Source organism: Penicillium expansum, assembly GCF_000769745.1.
Source record: "Penicillium expansum strain MD-8 chromosome Unknown contig268, whole genome shotgun sequence".
Classification (NCBI taxonomy): domain Eukaryota; kingdom Fungi; phylum Ascomycota; class Eurotiomycetes; order Eurotiales; family Aspergillaceae; genus Penicillium; species Penicillium expansum.
The window spans coordinates 101,579-127,261 of record NW_015971324.1 but is presented as its reverse complement, the minus strand read 5'-3'; the positions used below and the strand labels follow the sequence as shown (position 1 = coordinate 127,261).

Below are 25,683 nucleotides of genomic sequence, written 5' to 3'. Positions count from 1 at the left end.
GTAGGGGAAGGGTGATCGACCTCCCACTGTTTCAGATGATATACTCCCACAAACAGGTTAGCAAGCGAGGTATGATTTTCATCCATACGACATACAGAAACCCAATGGCAACAATGTTACAACAGAACACCATAATCGATTTACGTAATGGTTTAGGCATTTGCAATGGGCTCGCCGTTGATCCCAGATCAGCTTTCTTCCAGCGACATCATTTGCGGATCACCAAGTGAAGATCCTTCGGTGACGGGATAGTGCCATCAACCACCATGTGGCGAGACGTTTCAAGTAAAAGGAATAGCCGGATAGCTCCCGGATGTAAGGCACAGTAGTTAAATGATCAGCCGGTGATATGCATAGTAATTTAGAGTGCCCTGGAGGATCGGGCCAATAGTTGTGGTGAAACTTATCCACGGGCACATGAAAGAGGGTGTCAAAGCTACAAAAGCTTGCTGAGCTAGGCAGGTGTGACTAAAAAAGCAAATGATCTTCTTCTAGCAGGAGTTGCCCTGTCTGTAATAGCTTCATTGGCGATTGAGAATGTGCTCGTTTGCTAAACGGACCCATGCAAAGCGCAGGTACCTATGGACCTAGGAACTACACTAACTGACGTGCTAAGAAGTGGGAAGCACTATTCTTGATGTCCCGTATAGGTACTCCGTACAGAGTATATACATGTACGGAGTAGGTATAGCTTAAATTAGAGATTATGGCAAATCAGTCTCTACTTCGTAGATGCCAAGCTTTATATGTGTTTGAGGTTTACTTTCCTAAGCAGGTTAGACTTCTATTTTTCAGAGATTTTCAAGATACAGAAGGAATATTGTATTACACTCGAGTGGAAATTTACAGCCAACAGGAGCCAGCCCTGAAGGGGGAGACGCCAGACCGTTGGGAAAAAGCCACTTCCAGGGTCCTCCCAATATCTCTTTGATTAATCCCGTTTGATTACCTCAATTGAAATTGAACTTGTTCAACTAAGTGTTCAACTAAACCAGATGAAATATAATTTTGCGCCGATAGTGGAATAAACGGGCTAAACCTCGGCTCCGAATCTCCTTGTACTTCCTCTACCCCAGTCCTTTTTCCTCTTCGATCTATTCTAATTTCTTGAAATGCTCTCCAATATGTATGCTGTGTATCTGCGTGGAGACTGTTTACTTGTGCTTGGACCTCGCTAGGATATCCTGTCCTGGCTTGCACATGGACCTCACACACTAGTTTGCCCGACAATTAGCTGTTTTGGCCCCCATGCGCAGAACATTCGACCGGCTATTTTGACCAATATGAAGCGGGACGAAGTAAATTGAGCTAGCTGACCTGCAGATGCTGGTTTGTTGTTTTTCTTTGGACGTTATAGTAGCTCTACCGTTTGTACTCCGTACGGAGTATTTCATAGAGCACAACTCCACAATGGCATCGCACTCCACCAAGGCGATCATGGTCAAAAGGAGTATATGCTTCACTTCTCATACAATGTTACATAGATATGTACCATATACCTTGTTTCAATTGCTGTTTTCTAATTTTGAAACCGGTAGATCTAGTTTCAGAGTGATGGGGCCGGCTTTCTTTGCTTTATGGTCAGATGAAGGGCGCATTGCATCAAGATTTTCAGTAACGATTAGTGGGGGTTCATCTTACTACCAGATATTCGGTACATTGGTGCCTACTCCAACACCGGAAGATAATCACATCCCGCCCCAGCAATTTGCACACATGCCCAAGGAACTTTTTCGATCGGGAGTAGCCGATAAGAAAATAGGAGAGACATCGGCTCTACCCGAAGTCATTAGTTGAGCAAATTTACCCACTAAAATTGCAAATGACACTGTGGATATCAAATTGATCAAATTATGGGACCTTAGTGGCAACAATGCACGGGCAATAGATAAAATCCATAGCCGATGTACTAATCTAACTAGACTAGTATCATAGGTCTTCCGGTACGGAGTACAGAGTAAATAGTAATGAAATATACATCACCTATATTGATGAGATGAACGAAATGAAATAAATTAGAACTCTCAAAAGTGTCAGATTCAACGTTTGTAAAGTAATAAAGAATAAGGAAGGCCTTTGTTAACAGATAAGGAAAAATGGGGTTGTATATACTCCGTAGACTCGATCCACAAGGCTCTCAAAGACCCGATTGTTGCGGAGCCACGTCAAAGACTAGAAAAAAGTCATTGTAATTTGTCTCCGTATTCAACGTATAGAAGGTCTCAGGTCCCTCACGTTTCTCTCATAATCCACAGAGAGCAGTTTTTTTTACCACCAATCAACTAGTTGAAGAAAAAAGAAAACCAGAAAACCAGAAAAAGAAAAAACAACAGTCGCACTTCTCTACTTCGTACTAATTTACAGAATGACGTCCGGTTCTAGACTTCAAGCCAGTGTTTTCATGAACGGTAGGGGCCGAATTGCAGATCCGCACGACGACGTACCCGGTTTTTGCTGGGTTACAGTGCATTTGCCCGATAGTATGTCGTGTGATGATGGGCAAAGCGACGCAGAGATCATGAACCTTGTGCTTTGCAAGATTCAGATGGGGAATGTAATCATTGGTGATTGTGCCCTGCATAGTTTAGGGTTCCATTGCCTTTCATTGCCAGTCAAGGGTACTTCCGGAGAAAACACCGGCGAAGTTTTGTCTTACGCTGAAACTCTCGTGGAATGGTGGCTCAAGCAAATTCGCTTGGGTAGAGTCTGTCTTGACCAGTACAGTATTTTTGAAGCCACAAGGCGCTCCCTAGAGCACACTAACAGCCTAGAGGACGTACCTTGTGAGTGGGGCCAGCCTTGATAACCCAGCAATGCGTCTGTAGATTACCTCTCAATAGAATGGGATTGGCGCATGTTCGGCACAAACACCGAATAATTTATTTTTCTGGAGAACGGATATCCCGGAAATATGGCGAGTAATTGCCGGTGATCGACCAAAAGGGTGCCCAAGAGGGCATGTCGCAAGCGTAAAAGCTAGCGTGGGGGCGGAGAATTGGGGATAGTCTCATAGTTTAAATTTCCAAAACTTCAGTCTGTATGTTGTACTACATAATGATATATCTAGAGCTTAGAGTTTGCAGTTTGATAGTCCCTGTAGTCTACGGAGTAGTCCGTAACCCTAACGTTTATACCCCACTGAAGTAGTCGGTCAATAGAAGAGCTTTGCGTGTGTATATAGAGACTTTTTTGGAGGATGCTAGGATATTTTGGTTGCTATTGCATCATTATAACAGCACAGCTAGATTTCGTCAGTCTCTAGCGCAGTTAAGCGACGTATAACGCAATATAGACGAGATGATCAGCAAATTTAGATAATAATAGTACAAGTAGCTCACGTTGAAGTTATGAAACAGCCCGGATATCCCCCCTGCAGAGATCTCCATTTCAGCCCCCACTAAAAAAAAACAATTTAAATATTGGTCTAGACACTCCGTACTCTGTATCCATTGATGTGCATGGCCCCTTGCAGGGTTTCCCTGCAACAAATCAAAACCAGCTGGGAAAATCATGCAATGCTTCGATTTGGCTGCCAAGGCACTAACGTACGGAGTTCTCCCGAGGCCCTAAGAAACGTATTGACACGTGTGGTTCACTCCACACATCTGGTTCTATTCAGTGTTCATCACACTGCATAAGATAAAAGAAGCTGCAAGGTATGAGAAAAGCTATAGTTTCTCTATGTTGTAAGCGAGGGAACTATATGACGATCCTCCTCAATCTGTAACCCACGGGCAACGGGCATTCAACCGTCAGACCGGATAGAATGCCGGCTGTACACCCGGGCACACGGAATTGATGACTCGATGTAACATAGTGGAGACAGTTTACTTGCTCTAAAATGTGGATTGGATAGATCAAGCCTAGCCTATTATGGAGGACAACATGAGAAGTTGATTTTGTCAAGGCCCGCTCAGGGGATGATCTTATCGACCCTGATGCCCAGGTTGGAGTCTTAAATCTAGTACATAGTATATACCGGTGCATTTGGCCCCCAAGCTATCAAGAGGTTGCATAGCTCATACGCATCTACTCCATGATCGGTCTGTGACTCGCTGCACCGCTGATCTCCACACGTGTCGACCAGCATGTTGAAAGACCGCTATTCCAGTCTGGTCTAGTTCGTCAAAAGACGATGAGTGGAGAATCATATCCCGGCTAATGTTCTGTCTCGAGTTATCTCCATCGTGCAGTTACTATAATCCTTTTTACGTTAGATCATGGGTTAAGAAAAGTTGCCCCATTGTAACTTTGCGGTTCTATTCTTGGATCCTTTTCCTTTTAAGGGACGTTGGATTCGCCCCGTCGATTATATTCATCGAAAATTTCTCCATACTGTCTTTCCTTTACCCCACAAGGAGACGAACGGCTCCTGTGTTTTGATTACACATATCTGTTTCTCCTGTCTTTACCTAGGCAATTTCAGAAAGATGTCAACCTCCCTTGATCAGGCCGGCAGCAATGCGCCGGACGCATCCAACGTGCGGTGGCAATTCATCGACTCTTCGAACAATAGTCGAACCAACTTAACCCAAGTGAAGCGCCATGTTATGCAAGAATATATGCGCCAAAAGAAAGGTAGCGCTCGTCAAAGTGAAAGTGAAGAGGAGGCACCACGACCAAAACGTGGGAGACCCAAGAAGACTCGGGGTGCGCAACGAAAAACAGAGAAGAAAGCGAAATCAGACGGTGAAAACAACAGTCAACCCCACGCAAGGAGATCGACCAGAAAGCAATCTACTCGCAAAGAAGAGCTCAATGTCGAGGTTAACTGCGATGTGCTTGTCTCCCCTATCTCATCGGAACCTGCGTTGATCGAATCCAATGATATGCCCTCGTTTCCCCCTTTTCGGCCATCTTCTGCCCACTCTCAAGATGTTCCTCTCCTGCTGGATGGCTTTGTCGATGTACATTCACAAAGTTCTCCAACTAGTGACCTATACTTTAACAATTTCCCATGGCCATCACCCTCCACGATGCCCTATCAGTTCATGCCATCACCAACTACTATGATCAGCGATGCCCGAATTGACACATTCAACACTCTACCTATAGAAGTGGATCAAAATGGACACAGGATATTTGACTCTTATGTGAACGATATGCCAGCCTCCTATGGATCCCATTACCGGTCTTCCATGGCCCACAGTGGTTATACATCGGCCTTTGTGCCTGAGACAATGAAAGGTACCGTCGCATTCCAAAACACCATTACGGTACATGCAGCTAATACTTTGCAATGAAGGCGAAGCGCAAACCCCTATTTTTCACAAAGATCGTGCTGTCTCCGTGCTCCAGGAGCATCGCGCTGACAACCCCCATGACATCTCCGACGTTGCAATCGTTTCCTGTCTAAGCGCCGCGGCCTTAGAGGACTGCGATCCCCGACCAGGCCACAAGGAAATAAGCCGGGTGCACATGCGAGCTGCACGCGAGATGATACGAGCGCGTGGTGGCCCCGCTGCATTTTCAAACACTCGCATCGGCATGATGATCAACTGGCAGAACTACATCTTGCCGGGATATGAGACCCACGGGCCCAGCTTCTTCTATGAATACAATCAACACGCCCCGATCTCATCTGAGTCTCTAGCAACACTACCCCATCCAATCCCAACCCCCCGCTCAATGCCATCCCCACCCTATTCCACCTCCTCAGCCCTCTCAGAAGTCTCACCCAGTCCCGAACCTCGAACAATGCTCCCACCACACCCAGAAGCAAACCCGGTAGACGAGATTAAATTCCAATGCGAAGAATTCTTCGACTTCCTCCGACGCTGTGAACAACTCGCCCTATACCAACGCGACAACCCGCAATCGTCATACATAACCCGCCACACAGCAGTCCAAGAAACATCCATACTCCACCAAATTCTCGCGGCGCCCCCGAGCGCCCGATTCACCCGCCCAGACGACCGAAAACAAATGGTCGCCCGCTTAACAGCGTTGATGACACTCAACGCCGCGATGTGGGATTACCGCAACACCCCAGCGCGTGCAGCAATCTTCCTCGACACAATCGAGAAATCCATGGTCGACAGCGAAGTCGGCATGAATGGCTCCGTCGATGCCATGCTCCAGACTCTGCTTGAATGCAGCGACGGCACTCTTGATGGCTGGCCCACCAGTGCCGACAGCTTTGCTTCCACTGCTCCGGTAGAGGAGCTCCCAGACTTCTCCCAGTACTTCCCGACTGCTACTTCGCCCTCTGCGCGCCCGTGGTTCGCGGGCCGCATGTTGAAGGTTGCTAATCGGTTGAGTTCTTTGTCTTGGTACAGAGTTAATGAGTTTTTGTTCTCGTGTTTGACCCTCCGGGTGCAGGAGTCGTCTACGGCTCTCTGGGAAGCGGATCTTCGTAGGGAGATTCTCGATGCGCCGACTACTTATGTTATGCGCTCATTGACTGAGTAATGTATAGCACTGGCTTGGACCAGATGACCTGTATTTGTTTTTATGTTCTTATGTTTTCATGCTTTCTATGTTTTCTGCCTTCTTGCACCACTTTTGAGAGTTTCTTGTATATACCCTCCTTATCACTTATAAAATATTGTGGATTGTTAATGAACTTGGTGGATTATGAAGATATTAGGCTTAAATCTATGTGCTAGCTATAAATTTATATCGTTATATGATCATGGAGCACCATTTACTTCATGGTGTCGTAGCATCATGCATCTTCCTTTTTTTATAAGACTACTTCCTTGGTAGTAGGTTCAGAAATAATCTGTCAGTGTGCTGTGGTAACTCCCCTTGTCTATGTTGAAGACTATCATTGAGAGTGGACTACAAAAGACAATTTTATTAACATCAAAGCTGAATAGCTAATTTATACGTTTATCCTACCTAGCATTCCACCGCAGAAAGTATAATTGTGCATCTAATTGAAAAAAAGTAAAACAACCTTGGATGGAATTGCAAGTCTATACCGACACGGGCTATTTATTCAGAGGACCCAGCAGAGGCAAATTGAGCAGCACCTGACATTATGTACATGTAGGTATAGAATCAGGAAACCCACGTCATAAATGTAAGGATCTTTTAATTCAAACTCAACCAGAATATATATGTAATAATAAAATATTAATGTGAAGACAAAATACCAGAACAACATAAACTTTGCATCTACATCTTCCCACAAACTCTCTAAATATAGATCGCCAGCAGAATCACCATCATAGTACCAACAACCTGCATCATCGAAGATTGAGTGCCGACAGATGCAGCCCCAGTGTACACCGGAGTCACTGCACTTGTCGCAGTCGAAACAGTAGCCGTGGCCAGTCCACTGGGGTGGCTGCTAGGGAACCACGAATGAGTCGAGGAGGCAGAGACAGCACCACTAGCTCCAGCCCCAGAGGCCCGGTATGGGGTGTGCAGAGCGGGAGCCGCGGTGGACTCGGCGGTGTTTATCTGGGTCACCACAATAGTGTTTGTGTACCCGGTACAGGTATCATCATCGGAGCAAGATTCGACGACGATGGTCGTAGTGTGGGCTGTGCCTGAGTCTGAGCCTGATCCTACACCCCCAGAGCCAGATTGAGATCCAGGAGTAACACCAGTAGCTTGAGGGCTTGCAACAGTCACAGGGACAGTGGTTGTGTCAACATCTTCAGCTGGGACAGATGTGTAGACTGGGTAGACTGGGTAGACTGGGTAGACAGTAGTTGCGACAGCGAATGTCTGGGTGGTTGCGTGAGAGGTCTTTGATCTCAGGGGACAATCGGTCACAGATTCAGGGCAGGCAAAGACGGTGGCCGTGCGAGTAGCAAAGATAGTAGATGTGGTCAGCTTGGGAGCGCCATTATCGCCACCTCCAATTGCTCCAGTGACAGAAGGAGGTGCAGTATGCTTGGTAGCGACAGCGACATTGGTACCTGTAGCATCTGCCACGGGACAGACCGTCGTGGAGACAACCAAGGTCTCAGTGGTCAAGTATGTGGTCTTTGATCTCAAGGGACAATTGGTCACTGAAGATGGGCATGCGGTGATGGTAGCAGTACGAGTGCTATAGACGGTGGAAGTTGTGAGGTCTGAGCCACCATTTCCATTCCCATTATCACCAGCACCTCCAGTGACAGATAGCGAAGCAGATGCTGTCTGGGTAGGACCGGCAGTCTCGGTGACAGGGCAGATTGTGGTGGATACCAGAATTGTCTCTGTAGTCACAAATGTTGTCTTTGAACTGGCAGGGCAGTTGGGGACGGTAGTAGGGCAGGCAGTGATGGTAGCCGTGCGAGTAGAAAAGACCGTTGATGTGGTCAACTCCAATGTAGAAGAACCAGAGGCCACACTCGACTGAAGTGCCCCAGATGGGGTGGATGTGGGAATAGAAGCGACAATTGTAGTGCTATCATCAGAGCCAGACGTTGAGATGCTGATCTGTGACGATGATGATCCGACTCCAGTTGGAAGAGATCCTGATACAGACACGATGATAGATGGACTAGGAACAGGAGTAGAAACAGGGGCTGAAGGGGTCTGAATAGCCACAGACGATGACTGAGGTCGAGGAGTATGGCTCCAATACGGCTGAGACGAGGGACTAGGAACTCCACTCAGATAAGGAGTTGAAGTAGGGGCGATGCTGGAGGCGAGCACTGCGGATGAAGAACGAGCAGGGCAAGGTTTGCGACTAGGCAGAGGCCTATGGACATAAGACCAATGGTGATGGTGATGGTGGTTATGGTTATGGTTATGATGCGTCGCCACAGCAGTAGGGGTGGGTGTCACAGTTGGCTCAGCAATCAGTGTCGTGGCAAGACTGGTTTGCAGAAATAATGCGGCCACAATCCATCCTCGAACAAGAAAAGAACCCATCTTGACTGTAACCGAAAGATTGAACGATTGACAGTAAGATGATTAGAAAGCAGCAAAAAAGAATGACTAATCCAACAAACAGAAAAGAATGACTGATAGTTGGACTGGGAATGTAAAAAGAGTGTAAGAATTCAAAGTCCAAAATGAGGCTATTGGGAGAAAATGTGCCCCGTATATACATTGTCGCTTAGGGTTTCCGTACTCGCAATACGGAGACGCCGACAACAACAAAGCTAAAAATAAGCTAACGTGGGCAAACTGATCCATTTCCTTGGTTTTTCCCCTGGATGTGAAATAAACTATTGACACTATCGACGCCTCCGCTCGCTTGTTTGCGCTTTGTCTTGGAGTTGTAAATCGTGGTGGTGAAAATAGCCGGCCGAAACTCCCACCCAACAAAAAAGGGTGAACTATTTAGTGCGAGGATATTCCAACCAAGCTAAACTCTCTAGATCAATCTAAGAGCACATTGTGAAATATGAAAATGTCCGTTCGTCGCTTTGCCCTCGCCGCAGCCCTTCTGCTCAGCCAGGCTTCAGCCAACACGCCTGTGGCGAGCTCTCCACCAGCCAGTAGTCAGGCCCATGTGGCCACGGAAGCCTGCCAAACGCAGCTAGGCTTTAGCTCAGTGAAGTCGGTACCTACCACGACCATCACTCGTACGATTCATCAGCGTACCCCCGTGGTTGTCCTCACAACAACTCTGGAAACCGTCACGGTCACTCCTGCTGTGTCGACCGAGATAGTGACGGACTATGAAACCACTATTGTCACCTCCACAGCCGATGCAATCACTGATATTTTCTCAACAACCTCAACTGAGTTTGACACTGCCACATTGACTCTAACTCCTGCTCCTATCACCACAACCGTCGCCGAAGTCCTCTCGACTATCGCGACCAGCACCTCCACCATTGCTACCTCTGCAGGCTTCACTCCCATTGCAGACACCCTGCCTCCCACTGTTACTGCCAAGCGCTCATTGGAAGAGGATGATGATTGCTCTCCTTGGGTGGATGATTACAAGTATCCCCAAGCGGTCGTGTGCCATGAGAAGAACATTATCAAGACCACAACTGTCTCCACTGTCACTGGATCACCCATTACTGTCACGGTTGCGATTCCTACCACCACAGTGACAATCACCAACACCATCACCAGCAGCTCAGTGGTTCTTCCCTCGGATGTCTCCACCACACTGAGCTTCAGCACCACCTCAACCACCACCGAGACAACAGTTGCTGCCGGCGAAACGAGCACAGTTACTTCCACTAGCACTGTTCTAGCGGGTACCACCACCACATCCTTCTACGCAGCCTGTGCCACAAACAACATCGCTGGAAATCCTCTCTCTTCGGACTTCGGCTCGGCCGCGGGCAAATACATCTATTCGCTCGAGTTCACCAACGTCCCCGGCCTATTACTCACAGTTGGAAACACCAATTCCGCATACGATTGTTGTGCCAGCTGCATTGCAAGTTCCACTTGTGCTATGTCATACTACTACGCGGGTCCGTCCATCAAATACTGCTACATGGCTACAACAAACACATGCTCACCTGCTTCTAACTATGGCAAGGCTTCTCTCCAGACCGGTGTGACCGGTGTGCAAGTCTCCAATGGAAACTGCGGACATGTGATAGGTATAAATATATAAGTATAGTTTGGGGTGGGTTACTCTATAGAAGATGTGGCATCAGAACTTATATAATGTTTATGTTGTATTCAAATTGCAGTGCTTTTATTGTGCGACGGCTAGACATCTCTATGCATAAGTGTGCTCAGGTGGGCCAAAAAAAAATCATCGCTTATGTATGAATATCGCAGGATTGGTTCCAGGTGAGCCCTGGAGATCTCGGGAAGTTCCGTGCGACTATTCCTAGGTAGGCATGTGGGCACGTGCCCAGGTGGGTATGGTATGTGGTTGATATATATCAGACTTGATGTTTTTGACAATGAATGTGAACTATTCTTACAAATGGTTCTAGGTGGCTTTTTAGCGAACGAGTCTGCTGATGGATTTTGTCCAGAGCTGCATAAGTATGCGTCCGACAACAGTGGTCATCCTGGGGGTTTTCCTTTGTGTCTGCAGAAGAGGCCTATGAGATATTTTGCCGGGTTTGACGCCTATCCCAGTGGTTGATCAGGGCAAAACTGTGCATTAGTACATCGAAAGTGGACGGAGAAGGACTAGCCTTCGATCTGCTTGAAAGAGGTCCGTGCACTTTGATGCCTAAATCTGCCGGTCAATTCCACCTACCTATATCGGCGCCAGACCATGGAATTGGTTTGGGGGCCAAAGTTAATTTCCAAATTGCCGCAAATTCCGCATTATGACGCCTCCAGGGGAGGAACCAAAGTGTTGGGAAAAGGGCCCTTTCACATGCAAATCTTAAAAGTGGGCCCAAGTCGAATTTCATGTGATTTATCAGTATTTGTTGAGGGTAGGAGAAGATGATCTAGCTTAGATGAATGGGTATAGAGAGACAAACAAAATAGAATAAATACGATATTTCAATCTAGTCAAATAATAATGAAACATCATAAATAAATACACGTGTAGTCAATGGCCACGATAAACAAAATCCGGAGACACGATAAGAAGCCCGTTCCCGGAGAACCCCACGCGAACACGGTGGCCCTGGAACATCAAATGGGTTCCATTGGCACCTCGAAGTTCTTGGAACTTTAGAATCTCAACAAAATTTCCTATTTCCTTGTTCTTCTCTCTCCCATTATACATCGACATTAATGACCACAACTTTACAATCACATCTGTTTTTTCCACCTTATTGAGTGAACTTTCGCAGCGTTTGACCTGTATAGCGTGATTCTCTTACCCTCCTTACCGAAACAATGGCCATCCTCGACATCACCAAGGATTTGCCCACACTCTTTAAGCGACAGGTGCAGGCAAGCCCAGATGCCATCGCCCTGGAAGATGAGACCACGACATATACATATACCCAGCTGGATCAAGAAGTTGAGGCTCTTGCCAGTCGCCTACGGACCTATGGAGTGAGCCGTGACACCCTCGTGGGTGTGCTCCTACCTCGCAGCGCACATTACGTGATTGCCTGTCTGGCAGCGCTCCGTGCGGGTGGTGCCTTCCTTGTTCTCGAATTGGCTTACCCCGCGGACCTCTTGGCGGATGTCATCGAGGACGCTAGTCCCGCCGTGATTATCACCCACAAGTCTGAGGCCGACAAAATCAAAGCGCCTGTCCCGGTAATTGCCTTGGATGGACCCGTTACCGAAATCAATGGAGACGCCAAGGAACCGTCTCCGTTGCCGGCAGATGACGATTTGGATCGCTTGGCGTTTGTGTCTTATTCGTCAGGAACAACGGGCAAGCCCAAGGGAATCGCCAATCCACACCGCGCCCCGGTACTATCATACGATCTGAGATTTGCAGTGCAGGATGTACAACCAGGTGATCGGGTGGCTTGCAATGTCTTCTTCATCTGGGAGATGTTGCGGCCGCTGCTGCGCGGAGCCACGGTGGTTATCGTGCCCGACGAAACGAGCTATGACCCCGCGGCTCTGGTTGACCTGCTCTCGGCTAAGAAGGTCACTGAAACCCTCATGACACCCACTCTCCTAGCTACCGTTCTTTCACGCTATCCCCGGTTCGGTACTCGTGTGCCTGATTTGCGCATCGTTTGGCTGAACGGTGAGGTTGTGACAACTGATCTTGCCCGCAAGGCTATCAAAATTCTTCCCAACGCCCGCCTGCTCAACTGCTACAGTGCGTGTGAAACGCATGAGATTGCCTGCGGAGATATCCGTGATATGGTTGATAGCGACTCTATTTACTGTCCAGTCGGCCCATCGATTGTCCCTACACACACTTACGTTCTAAACGAGGACGGGCAGGAGGTAGAGACGGGGACATCGGGAGAACTCTTCATTGGAGGTCCTTTGTTGGCGCGGGAGTACATCAACCTTCCCGAGACCACCGCCAAGGCTTTCGCTCCAGACACCTTTGATTCCACGCCTGGTGCTCGTATGTACAGGACGGGCGATCTGGCCCGCAAGCTCCCCTCTGGGTTCCTCGAAATCACCGGCCGTGTCGGCGCAATGATCAAGCTACGCGGGTATTCGGTTGTGCCGGCAAAGGTCGAAAGTGACATCTGCCAGTACTTGGCTGTCAGCCAATGTGTTGTCACTGCCTACGGCGATGGACTGGACCGACAACTGGTCGCATATGTTGTTCCCGACAAAGAGGCTTCCGCTGATCGCCCTTTGGTCGTGATCAACGAGTCTGGCCACTCCCCCAGCGCGCGTCGTGCCCTCGAGAACCGTCTTGCCCAATACATGATCCCCGCTCTCTGGGTTGCACTGGACCAATTGCCTACTAACGAGGTCTCCGGCAAGGTTGATATGAAAAACCTCCCTTCACCTCGTAGCTCCAGTCCTAGTGGCAGTGAGCAAAGCGCAGGGAAGGACCCGATTGGTCTCAATGACATTGCGGCAATCTGGGAGGCTGTTCTGAAGGTTTCAAAGAGCCTGATTAAGGCTGAAGATAATTTCTTTGATCTTGGCGGACATTCCTTGTCTCTAGCAGATCTGTCATCCAAGCTTTCCAGACGTTTCGGCTTCCGCGTTCCTATTCCTCGTCTCGCAGAGAACACTACTCTTTCCGGCCACTTGGACACTGTGCGTGCTGTCAGAGATGGCCACGCCGAAGAAGTACAAGCAAATCTGCCGGCGGTCTTGCTTTCTGATGCTACACTGGACGAGGACATTAAACCCACAAATACCGCGATCACCTCAATCGCCTCGGCCGACACGGTGCTTTTGACTGGTGTGACTGGTTTCTTGGGCGCTTTCCTACTGAATGACTTGATTGAGAACACCTCAGCTAAAATCATCTGTCTTGTGCGTTTTAGCGACCCCGAGCAAGACGATCAGGCTGGAGGTGTGGCTCGAATCCGCAGGAACCTTCTAGACATGGGACTCTGGCGCGATTCTATTCTGGAACGTCTCGAAATCCTACCAGGAAACCTTTCTCGGCCTCGACTGGGTCTGGGTCCGGATGAATTTGAGAACATTGCGGCTCGTGTCCAAGTGATTGTGCATGCTGCAGCCACCGTCAACCTTGTTTACCCCTACGCTGCACTTCGGGGAGCAAACGTGGGTGGAACCAGAGAGATTCTTCGTCTGGCCGCCAAGGGTGGCGCGACCGTGCAGTATATCTCTACCAATGGTGTTCTGCCACCATCAGGTGAGAAAGGCTGGCCCGAAAGTACCATACTAGATGTAGAAGATGTCCCCAAAAAGCTACTCGATGGCTATGGTCAGACAAAGTGGGTTGCAGAGCAGCTCGTTCTCAAGGCTGGTGAGCGTGGATTGCCAGTCAAGATTCACCGATGTGGTACCATCAGTGGTCACAGTGAGACAGGCTCCGCCAATGCGTGGGATTTGCTCACTGCATTAATTGTGGAATCCATCCAGCTTGGATATGCCCCTGACGTGGAAGGATGGCGTGCCGAGATGACCCCTGTGAACTTTGTCAGCAAATCAATTGTCCATCTTGCCACTCAGACCCAGACAGACCAAACTGTGTTCCATCTCGGAGATCCCACGCCGGTCGATACTCGATCAGTCTTTGATGACCTCAAGGAGCTTGGTTATGAGACACAACCTCTTCCATGGGATGAGTGGGTGGCCCTGTGGTTCGAGAAGAGAGGCTCAGCCAAGGGTGGCGATGGTTCGTTTACCGTCGACATTCTTCGCAGTGGTATGCCGACTGTCGAGTTCCTCCGAGACATCGTCGTCCTTGATAACGCTTTGACCAGACCTTTCCGGGCCGTCATTGAGCGTCCCAAGGTGGATAGCCTGTTACTAGAGACCTACACTCGGCATTGGTTTGCTCGAGGATGGCTACCCCGGCCCCCATCTCGTCAGAATGCCCTCAACCGATCCAGCGCGGTTCCAGTGAAGGGGCCACTCAGCGGCCAAGTCGCTGTAGTAACTGGTGCTTCTTCAGGCATTGGTGCGGCGGTAGCAGCCGCCCTAGCCAAGAAGGGCTGTGCTGTAGCACTTGGTGCCCGACGCCTTGATGCTCTTGAGAGCACCAAGCGCAAGGTCGAAGCTCATGGCGTGAAGTGTATCCTCCGGTCAACCGACGTCACAAGCAAGACTCAGGTGGAAGCTCTTGTGCAAGCAGCAAGTGAGGAGCTCGGTCCGGTCGATATCCTGGTTGCATGCGCTGGTGTCATGTACTTCACCATGATGGCAAACACACAGATGGACGAGTGGGAGCGCACAGTCGACGTCAACTGCAAGGGTCTCTTGCACGCTCTCTCTTCCACGGTTCCCGGCATGCTCTCGCGCGGCCGTGGTCATGTCGTCGCCATCTCCTCCGACGCCGGACGTAAGGTCTTCCCTGGTCTGGGTGTGTACTCAGCCAGTAAGTTCTTCGTCGAGGCCACCCTCCAAGCCCTCCGCCTCGAGACTGCAGGCGCTGGCTTGCGCGTGACAAGTATTCAGCCCGGCAACACTTCCACAGACCTGCTGGGCATGTCGACGGATGCTGAAGCCGTCAAGAAATACGGAGAGCCATCTGGAGCGAAGATCCTCGATCCTTCAGATGTTGCCAACTCCATTGTTTACGCCCTGACCCAACCTGAACATGTCTCTGTCAATGAGATCCTTGTTGAGCCTCGTGATGAGCCGATCTAAGCGATGTCAGCCATTTAGCACATGTTTTATTGGAGTTTTGTATGGCTTGCTGTGAAATACTTGCTGCTCTCTAGTTGTGATCTAGGGGTTTTGATTTGGTTCACACAAAAATAGACAGCCATAGAGGTAGAAGGGATATATTGTATAAAGTACTGAATACCTGGTTTCCACACGCGCATCTAAACGATTTTGTATGGTTATTTGAGGATAGTCGAAAACAACGCTCGTTCAGCCATTTTCTAGAACCATATTCCCTAATGTATGAGGCTTAAGCGGTTAGCCTGGCGGTGAAAAACATGTGGTTACAAGAAAAGGACATGTTATTGAATCAAAGGGGGCAGTTGCGCCGATGGCCGCCATCGTCCTTCCCTTCCAGAAGCTCGACTTCTTTTCCTCACATTCGGCTCACACCCTCAATTCTAGCATCTTTCCAAACTTTGCCTAGCCTGCGGGTTTTGCTAAGATTCACAATGAACTCGAAACATCCCGACCACTCCTCGGCATCGGCCCAACAAACACGGCTAGCCGAAGATCATGAAATTCCTTCCGCGTCTAACTACTCGAATATTGTCTTATTTTTTTATTTTGTCCGCATCCGTTACCTAAGTTAGTCTTGGAAAAGGTAACAAGCAATCGAAAACGCAAGTGCTGCGCCCAGCTAGAGAGGATTCAGGATCCAGCAAAAGGAACCGAATGAGGTTGATATCAATCCAGGGGCCATGGGTTTCTGGAGTACCACGTAATTATGTTTTCTTTTTCACTTATTTTTTATCTTTTTCTCTCTTCTTTGAACTTATTTCAACAATCTTGCATTGCCACAATACTATATGAATCTTTTATGAACTCTTTACCGATTAATCTGTGAAGTATTTTATATTCAGGCCGTAGTAGATAATCTGATGAGAAATTGAGTTTCAATGCCCTGATAAGTTTTAACAAGATATGGACCCTGACTCTCCAGGGCTGGATTGCGCAAAAGATAACAGTAACCCTATCTGCATGCTTTCTTTCCCATTTAAGCATTTTCGAGCTGCCAACTATGCTGGTGGCTCTAGTTGCCTATTTGGGATGTGGGCCCTGGTATACCCCAAAAGGAAACTAGAACCACCAGCATAGGCTCAACTTGAGGTGGAACCGGAACCTTGCAATATTGTTTGAAAGTGTCTAGAATTGCACTCAAATATACTTTGGGGCGCAAAATAGATTTAAACAAAGTGACATCGCGGAGGAACGATGCCGTGACCTTCGTCCAAATGTTTTACGCCAAAAGCAAAAATGAGCTGGAGTCCACGATGTACTACCGTCGACTCGAGCTCATTACCTATTACACTTTAGTGTGGATCGTAGAGCAGATTTGTGTGGCTAATGCGCGGCTGATATGTGAAATCCATACGTCTTGTTTGATCTATAGCCAGAGGTATTTGTGGTCCAATGGGCAATCGCGTTGGGAATACGTGATGTCCTCCTTGTAAATGCTCCTTCATCTCATTACTTCATAAATATTATATCGTACAATCTAAACCTCCTTAGTTCCAATCTCATCCCCAGACCCACTGTGACTGCTACCGATACTAACAGTGTCATAAGTAGGATGCATCGACAGCGGATGCAGCCCCTTGTGTCGAATATGCGAGCGCGGTGTAATAGCCACTGGGGTGCTCTCGTTAACAAAAGAGCGCTCCGACTGGCCATCATCAAGCTGCGGTGAGAAAATCTCCTCAACCCCTTCAAGAGAACGACCCGCAGTCTCAGGATAAAAGGCCCAAACAACAATCATTGCTGCCCAATTGAACCCGGCAAAGCAATAAAAATAATCGGAACCAATCTTCGTCAATGCGATAGGCGAGCACTGCGTGAAAACAAGGCTCACGCTCCAGTTTGTGGCAGTCGCCATGGCCGAACCACGCGCTCGAATGGGTGTAGGGAAGATCTCAGTCTGGTAAATCCAGGAGATCATACCAACAGCCGTGAAGAAGAATGAAAAGACAAAGAACATGGCGATGGCAGCTCGCAGAGCATGTGGGCTGGCATTGGGGTCGCTGAAATCAATGTACCGTGCGAGTGTGGCTTCAACGCACAGCGCTGCTCCCATGCCGAGCAGTGATGGAATGAGTAATTTCCGGCGTTTGACTTTGTCGATGAAAAGCATGAAGACCGTGTACCAGAACTGCGCTAGAGCGCCCCAGAGTCCGATTACCATAAGGGATGTTGATGTTGTAAGGCCTAGCGCTGTGAAGAGTCTTGGGCCGTAGTTTGCGACTAAGTTTGTGCCTGAGCATTGGGTGAATACTTGCAAACCGCAGGCTAGAAGGATCCTATGTCGCCAGCGCGGTGAGAGAATAAGTTGACGCCAGGATCGTACGACTGATTGCTTTTCGGATGCTAAGCTCCGTTGGATTTGGAAGAGCTCGTGTTCGACTAGCGGGATGTTGGTTGCCATTTGGTTGAGATGGAGTCGGGCGAGGACTGAGCGGCCTTCTACCTCTCTGCCCTTTTCGATGAGCCATCTTGGCGATTCAGGAAGGAGCCAGACACCACAGATAAGAATTATTGCTGGCGCGCCTTGAAAGGAGAGGGGAAAGCGCCAGGAGAAGGCTCCACCTCGAAGGGAACACCCGTATCCCACCCATTGCTTGAATCCCGTTAGTTGGAAGACAGCAAAATCTCAGTGACGACTACACTCACAGCAACCACAAACCCCAAGCCAATCATCCATTGTTGCATACTAGCTAGCATCCCCCGAATATGTGGTGGGGCGACCTCGCTCTGGGCTCACGTCAGATAAAGCTTAGCAGCTGGACCGTGTGTCGACCTACACAATAAACGGGAATAGTAGCCGACATCTGCCCAATTGCCAGACCCGCGATGCATCGACCAGCGATGAGCATCGGAATATTGACCGCACCTCCCTGGAGACCAGCACCCAGAGTGGCAAGCAGACCGCCGATGAGAAGGACCATTCTGCGGCCATAGTAATCCGAAATGTATGGGGCGAGGACCGAGCCCACGATTGCGCCTCCTGGTCACCAATATTAGATCCCAATCGCGGCAAGATCCGACAAAAGATAAGAGTCTCACCGATATACGAGGAAATAATGCTGCCGGCGATAGCATCAGACAGGGTTGGAGATCCGAATTGGCGCACAAAGGCCTCCTGCTCGATACTGGAAGAGATCACGCCGGAATCATAGCCGAACAAGAATGATCCCAGAGCGGCAAAGGCGCAGCAGAAGGTGACGAGGTAGAAAGTCATAGTATGTGTCGCGTGGCTCCATAGCCTATGAGAATTGGAATTGGAGGACGAGGCTATCCATATAAATCCCAGCTAGAGAAAGTCGCGTTGGCGTTGTTATACATGCCGATTCACCTTGGGGAAAGTGGGACGTGCCGTAGGGGCTAATTGCGAATGGAATGCCATGCGGGATGCGAGGGATCTTCAGAATCGTTTCAAGGCTTAGATGACTAGAGGGGAATAGTCAACAGCCTAATTAATAGTTTAATAGTTTAATAGTTATGAACAATTATGATGCAGTTAACTTGGCATCTAATGTTATGTACATAAAAGACAATTAATGAGGTCGATCAAAATGGATTGTCGAGCATAAGGCGATAGATCAATTCAATGTTTGCATTCCTCGTATCTCGCGTCACAGGGCTGTCAGAGCATTTTAACGCATATTGCCTTGTTTCAAACCCCCTCTACATGGCCGACCCCTTCGTGATGACAGTGCAAGGGCGTTCTAGGGTCCAGGACTTCTATGTTGTGCTCTGTACCTCGGACTTTGTACGGACTACTTCGTATCGCAATATTGTTATTCCATCCTATTATAGTAATGTGATGTCATAATATTAGAAATGCAATTGAGGAAGATATTACTATTTCTGTCCAGGTGATCACCCTTTTTTCTGTGCCGGGATACTCCGTACATGATGGTAGTACTCCATATGCAAGAAGAACCCGTGGACTAATATAGATTAATACTCCGTACACTTAGGGAGTACTCCGTATGCAAGAAGAACCCGTGGACTAATATAGATTAATACTCCGTACACTTAGGGAGTACTCCGCATAAGTTCCACCTGGGCAAGGAACCCATTAAATATCACGACGCTGCAGTTCAATTTCAAACCCAAAGAATATACCTCACATGCGGAGTAGTACATATTGTACATATGCTTGAATTTCCCACTCATTATTTCCAAGAGAGACTCAAAAAATTGGTAGTTCCATACGGCGTATAAGTCGGCGAATTGACCGGGTCTAGACAAATCGGGCAGTGGAGACGGGGCTAAAGCCTTAACAGTGCTCTATTCTACTTCTTATTGGATATGAAAATGTCAATATCCCTGGAAATCTCCAAAAATGCCTCAGTCAAAAGGGAAAATTCTGGAAAAAGCCGCACCAACACGGAACTTTATGTGTCGGCGTCGCGCATGTTGAAGCCCCGATATCCACCTGGGCACCAGTCATAAGCCGTATGACTCTCCATGACTAAACCTGAACTCGTTTGATGATGAAATTGATCGTTCTTTTTCTCCAAAGCTACTAAAGTATTGTACCTTGATACCCGAGACTTTTAAAGCCTTGAAGGCTTTTGATATTCCTCACACCGCCCTCGGGAATAATCATTTCATCATCGTCGATCTCCATTTCCCCTCAAGACCCTCGAGATCCTCAAAGATCCTCAAGATCCTCAAGACTCTAAGATCCTAAGATTCTAAGATTTTCCTCAGACCCTTCAACTAGTACTCCAAATTCTACTTTCCCCCCAAACGTGGGAATTCCAATCGAACACTACCAGACTTTGCAGTCTCCACTACCTTTTTTGCCTTTCGATTCTGCTTATCTTGCAACTGTCAAAATAGGGCGATCCATAACATTTGGTGGGATAGTGATATTCACTTCGGATCGCCCGCCAAGACCACCATTTGTCTTTACATGACTCCGTGCATTTTACGAACCTCAGATATCCAGTCATGGCGACTACGACGAGCCCGGTTTCTGGCGAGAATGAGGAGGATCCCGCGCCCATGAACGACTTCAAGTATTCGCCTGATGACGATCATCACAGTCCTACCCATGACCCCTCCACCACAGATCCCAAATCACTGCCTGCGCAGAAGAGGCGACGGGTCGGCCGCGCTTGCGATGAATGTCGCAGAAAAAAGATCAAGTGCGATGGCAAACAGCCATGCACTCATTGCACAGTCTATAGTTATGGTACGCAGGGCCCTACACATTTAATTTCGGGAAAAATAAGTTCAATGTGCCCTAACAGTCGTTTTGTAGAGTGTTCGTACGACCAACCTTCTAACCGTCGTCGAAATCCCGCCCCGCAATATGTTGAGGCGCTTGAAAACCGACTCCAAAAAGCCGAAGCGCTCCTTCGAATCGTTCTTCCGAATGTCGACCTCGATGATCCGCAACTAGACGTGCATGCGACAGAACAAAAATTCGCAGCCGCTCAGAAATCGAGACAAGCGACCGAGGATGTCAAACCGTCGGTTGTACAAGAGACAGCGCAAGAAGGAGCAGACGAGGGACTACTTGAAACCATGGTCGATAATTCGGGCTGCTTAGATCGGGATGACCAGGGCCATTGGGATTATCATGGGCACACCTCGGGTGTTCTCTTTGTTCGCCGATTGCGCAAACAGTTAGGCGCCGCAGATATCTCCGGCCCCATGTCACGATCGCGCCCCTCGATAACCGCGCACATGCTGGATAGTCCGAAGTCTATGTCCGAGTCGCCCCAAGACACAACATTACCTCCCACTCATGATTTACCTCCGCGGGAGGTCGCTCGCCGCTTGTGTCACAATGCGATCGACCATGCCTGCTCCTTGATGAAATTTGTGCACATACCCTCTTTTTTCGCAAGTCTGGATCGCATTTACGATACTCCCCCAGAACAATTCACGAACCAAGAAAACGCCTTCTTGCCGCTTTTATACATCGTTATTGCCGTTGGCTGCTTGTTCTCGGACGATGAATCGGGACAGGGTACGCTAGATGTGTCTGGCTACGAAGGCGCAATAGGCCAAGGGTAAGTAGTAGTAAATCTGTATTGGTCTCTGGCACCGACTAATTTCCTTGGCAGGTTCCAATATTTCAAGGCCGGTCGGCAACTTCTAGAGATAACCGACTGCCGTGACTTGGTTTCTCTTCAGGCAATCTGTTTTATGGTCCTCTTCCTCCAATCCTCCGCGAAGCTGAGCACATGCTACTCATATGTGGGAATTGCACTTCGTTCAGCACTGCGATTAGGTCTCCATCGCTCCGTTGCGGCAGACTTCAACCCCCTTGAACGAGAACTTCGAAAGCGCATCTTCTGGGTCGTCCGCAAGATGGACATCTACGTGAGCACACTCCTGGGTCTTCCCCAGATGCTGAGTGACGATGATATCGATCAAGAGTACCCAATGGAGGTTGATGGTGATTACATTACTACGGAAGGAATCACTCAACCCCCGTCTAACTATACCCCGCTGATGGCTGGATGCAACGCACACACTCGTCTTTCCAACATCATTCTGAAGGTAGTGAAATATATCTACCCTGTCAAGAATGCTCGCTATCGCTCCAAGTCAGACCAGCGATACATGGTCAGCCACTCAAAAATTCGGGAAATCGAGCGAGATCTGCAAAATTGGATGGAGGAATTGCCTCCTGCACTACGACCGGGCACAGAAGTGTCGCCACAGTTAGAACGGTAAGTCTCATATCTACAGCGATGATGTATTGAATCGATTTGACTAACAATTTTAACTAGTGTCCGCCAATTGCTGCGTATAAGCTACGCTCATGTGCAGATGGTCATGTACCGCCCGTTCCTCCACTACGTTTCTGGTGGTTCTCAAGCGCGTGGTGTGGACAAGCGTTCATATGCCTGTGCAGCTGCCTGCGTCAGCGTTTCCCGAAATATTGTTCACATCACGACCGGAATGCAAAAGAGAGGACTGCTCAATGGATCCTTCTGGTTTACCATGTATACGACCTATTTTGCCATCCTCTCCTTGATCTTCTTCGTGCTTGAGAATCCGGATTCACCTACAGCCAAAGATGGCGTGCTGAAGGATGCCATGGAGGGCAAAAATACTCTAGCCGGATTGGCCAAGAAGAGTCTTGCTGCCGACCGTTGTTCTCAGAGCTTGAACGTAAGTTCTCATATCTTCGATATGGAATTGCCTTGACTAATTGTATTGCAGTGCCTTTTCAAGACGTTGCCCGAGATGTTGAAGAATCGCCAGAGCTCAAAGACTCCTGTCAACCTCAAGCGGCCCGCGCCATCCAACATTGCCGAGCCTGAACAGAAATCTTCCTTCGAGAAAACGCTGCCACATCGGTCAAGCACTTTCCCAGTGCAGATGATGTCCCAGCCGGCTGTTAACGATGACCAGAATCGCAGACAACGAAGCCTGGACAATGTTCAGCCTGTCAGCAATCGCTCTACTGATATTAATCACCAGTCCACATGGATTTCAAACACACCCGATCTGCTGACAGAAACCATGACCACCCCAGAACATATTTCCTCATCAGGCATGACACCCTCTATACCCACTCAAGAGCCATCAAGTCTAGCATGGGCTCAGCAATTCACCAATCCGTCCAATCTCCCAGATCTCATGCCAATGATGTTCCCATCAGACGATCCATTCGCATACCCAACACAGCCTATGTCCACCTTGGAAGATGATCACTTCCGGCACGACCCTACAGGCATGCCATCGCAGTATCCCTTCGATTCAGCATCAGGCATGGGGCCAGCCACACCAGGCGAACCCTCCAGCGCAGGGGTCTCCACTCCAACCTTTGACTTCACAAACATGCCCAACTACCCCATAGCAAATACCCCAGGGATAAAGTCATCAGTGCCAAGCCACCTCCGCCCCTCCCACTCCCGAACCTCGTCCCGCGTCCACTCCCCAATCTCGCAGAGCCAGACTCCATCAGAGGTGATCAGCAGTCCAGACTTGGTCTCAATCCCGAACCAGAATTTCGTCTGGCAGGGCTACAATTTCCAGCCCAGCAATCCAAACGACATGGGAACTGAGTCCGCACCACAACAGCCAGAGATGCCCGGTCCAAATGGAATACCTGATTTCGTCATGGGCATGGATGAGAATATGGGCATGAATATGGATCTGGGAATCTCCTTTGATGATCTGTTTGGCAATAATGCCGCCTATCGACCTAGCAACGGGGCGTCTGCTGAAGATTGGGCTCAGTGGATGAATGCTAATAGCATTTGACCTTGGCCTGGTTTCCCATATTTGTTTTCTGTGCTTTTTACGAGGATATGCTATCATGAAAGCCAAAATCTTGGTGTAAAATCTGTTGATACCTGGTTGGGGTTAGGAGTTTCGCTTTTCTTTTGCACTTACCTATATATATAAATGTATACCGTATTTTATATCACTTGATTCGACTTTGAGAGTGAGGTACATGCACCATTTTAGGCCGAGGTATTGGATGTGCTTGGTACTGGATCAACCCTTTTCCGATAGCCTCTGGAGATGTCTAAACACCTTCCTCATCCCTCCCCAGCCCCATGGTCTAGAATCACAATCCATTTTGACCTGTCCCTTTTCGCATTTCTTCACAGATTGCAGCTTGTCCCTGTTCAAATTTCCCTTTGTGTCTGCAATCGTGCTCTATAATTTTGTAGATCTCCACTTAGTTCTACGGAGAATATTGCCATTACAGGCAATAAAAAGTGTAGTGGGCACATTGTTGGCAAGGATTGATTCTTGTCAGGGCGTCATGTTTGGTGTCTGATAGTACGCACTATATTTGAGATATCACATGGCCTATGCGTGCCATGATGGATCTGACTGTATATATACATTATCCACAGACAACGGTTTTGAGACTCTTCCAGCATATATTGACTATCCAGATATACACATCTCGACATCCCAGACCCGCTGAAATCGTCAGCAGGGCAGTGGCAATGATGCAGGCGTCAAAGGCACCCTGGGTGGCCGTACGTATGGACATAAGACTTGGGCATGGTAGTGGCTTCTCCGTTCTTCTCCAATCCCACCATGGTGAGTGATGGTGATGATGGATGGAGCATACACTAGAAGACCAAGAGTAAGAACAGGACCAGGATAAGAGTCCAAAACAGACAGCGAGAATACTAAGGCCACTCGAATAGTATCTCTACCTCATGTCATCCTTTTCGGCGCTTTGTCCTTCTACATCCCTGTAAGCATGGAATAGAGAGAAAGTCGCCGAAATGTAGCTTCACCTTTGCTTCATCCCCCACTACACAATTAATCTATCTGTGATTTTTCTCGCGATTTGTTCTCTACTCCGACAATTATGGCCTCCGGGCTCATCTTTGACTACCGTACTCTCCTGCGTACCGCGCCACTTATCACCTCAACCTGCACGCTCTGGTACTCGCTCGACCAGGACTTTTTCCTGAACGTCTTCCTCCACCCTGACCACCGCACCCGTAGTAATGAATTTCTACCATCTTATTTCCGTGCCTTTTTCGGCTTCGGTACCCTGCGTGTGGTGGCCCTTCTCACGCTAACCTTGACTGGAGGGGGATATAATATCTTGACGGAGCGACGGTCGGGATTGGGAAGCTCAGCATCCCTCCCTTGGTATACTGCTGGCACGTTGTTAGCTGCTAGTCACCTTCTCTTTGTACCGGCCATTGCGCCCAAGGTCCAGGCTGTGATCGAGGATACTTCGCGGGGCTCATCGACAAAAGACCTCGAGGGATGGATGACCATCCACCGTGTGCGCACGTTCACAGTTGACCTGGCTTTGTGGGTCTGTTTTGGGGTTGGAATGGCAATTGTTGAATGAAGCGTTTAAAAGACAAAAGAAATTAAACATAAGTCTACATACTATATACATATCAACAAATCGAATCAGTACACACCGAATACCTTACTCCAGCATCCGTCTCACCCACCCCGACTCCCCAAACACGTCCCTATATATATGAAGCTATAGATGTAGCTATTTTGCCAAATGACACGGTTTATACGGTGTAAACTCTGCTAATAGGGATGCTAAATGTCATGTTAATAAAGAGTCATACTCATCTTAGCTCCGGGTGAGCCCATAATCTGTTAGACCCACATACTGGAACATTTCCATCTCCACGTCCAGAACCTCTCCTTTGCAAGATGGCCCTGCACTACAACACCCTT

The 25,683-nt window shown here is 48.4% G+C and overlaps 7 protein-coding genes across 7 annotated transcripts; 5 read left to right on the top strand and 2 right to left on the bottom strand.

Annotated features, from left to right (window-relative positions):
- Nucleotides 1-4,430: 4,430 nt before the first annotated feature.
- Nucleotides 4,431-6,411, top strand: PEX2_077470 (sigma-70 region 2 family protein; the record flags this gene model as incomplete). The annotated part of the gene is made up of 2 exons (XM_016745017.1): nt 4,431-5,187; nt 5,246-6,411. The coding sequence occupies 2 exons, from the start codon at nt 4,431-4,433 to the stop codon at nt 6,409-6,411; spliced, it is 1,923 nt and encodes a 640-aa protein (XP_016597935.1).
- A 732-nt stretch (nt 6,412-7,143) lies between these two features.
- PEX2_077460 (uncharacterized protein) lies at nt 7,144-8,817 on the bottom strand (the record flags this gene model as incomplete). Its single annotated transcript, XM_016745016.1, has 1 exon — nt 7,144-8,817. The coding sequence occupies one exon, from the start codon at nt 8,815-8,817 to the stop codon at nt 7,144-7,146; it is 1,674 nt and encodes a 557-aa protein (XP_016597934.1).
- Nucleotides 8,818-9,295: 478 nt separating this feature from the next.
- PEX2_077450 (uncharacterized protein) lies at nt 9,296-10,474 on the top strand (the record flags this gene model as incomplete). Its single annotated transcript, XM_016745015.1, has 1 exon — nt 9,296-10,474. The coding sequence occupies one exon, from the start codon at nt 9,296-9,298 to the stop codon at nt 10,472-10,474; it is 1,179 nt and encodes a 392-aa protein (XP_016597933.1).
- Nucleotides 10,475-11,673: 1,199 nt separating this feature from the next.
- PEX2_077440 (non-ribosomal peptide synthetase) lies at nt 11,674-15,504 on the top strand (the record flags this gene model as incomplete). Its single annotated transcript, XM_016745014.1, has 1 exon — nt 11,674-15,504. One exon carries the CDS (start codon nt 11,674-11,676, stop codon nt 15,502-15,504), a length of 3,831 nt encoding a protein of 1,276 aa, XP_016597932.1.
- A 1,516-nt stretch (nt 15,505-17,020) lies between these two features.
- On the bottom strand, nt 17,021-18,757 carry PEX2_077430 (sugar porter family MFS transporter; the record flags this gene model as incomplete). The annotated part of the gene is made up of 4 exons (XM_016745013.1): nt 17,021-18,136; nt 18,190-18,270; nt 18,321-18,523; nt 18,583-18,757. 4 exons carry the CDS (start codon nt 18,755-18,757, stop codon nt 17,021-17,023), a joined length of 1,575 nt encoding a protein of 524 aa, XP_016597931.1.
- A 1,724-nt stretch (nt 18,758-20,481) lies between these two features.
- On the top strand, nt 20,482-23,760 carry PEX2_077420 (putative C6 transcription factor (Mut3); the record flags this gene model as incomplete). Its single annotated transcript, XM_016745012.1, has 5 exons — nt 20,482-20,725; nt 20,795-21,551; nt 21,606-22,217; nt 22,278-22,662; nt 22,714-23,760. 5 exons carry the CDS (start codon nt 20,482-20,484, stop codon nt 23,758-23,760), a joined length of 3,045 nt encoding a protein of 1,014 aa, XP_016597930.1.
- Nucleotides 23,761-24,835: 1,075 nt separating this feature from the next.
- On the top strand, nt 24,836-25,333 carry PEX2_077410 (uncharacterized protein; the record flags this gene model as incomplete). Its single annotated transcript, XM_016745011.1, has 1 exon — nt 24,836-25,333. The coding sequence occupies one exon, from the start codon at nt 24,836-24,838 to the stop codon at nt 25,331-25,333; it is 498 nt and encodes a 165-aa protein (XP_016597929.1).
- Nucleotides 25,334-25,683: the final 350 nt, after the last annotated feature.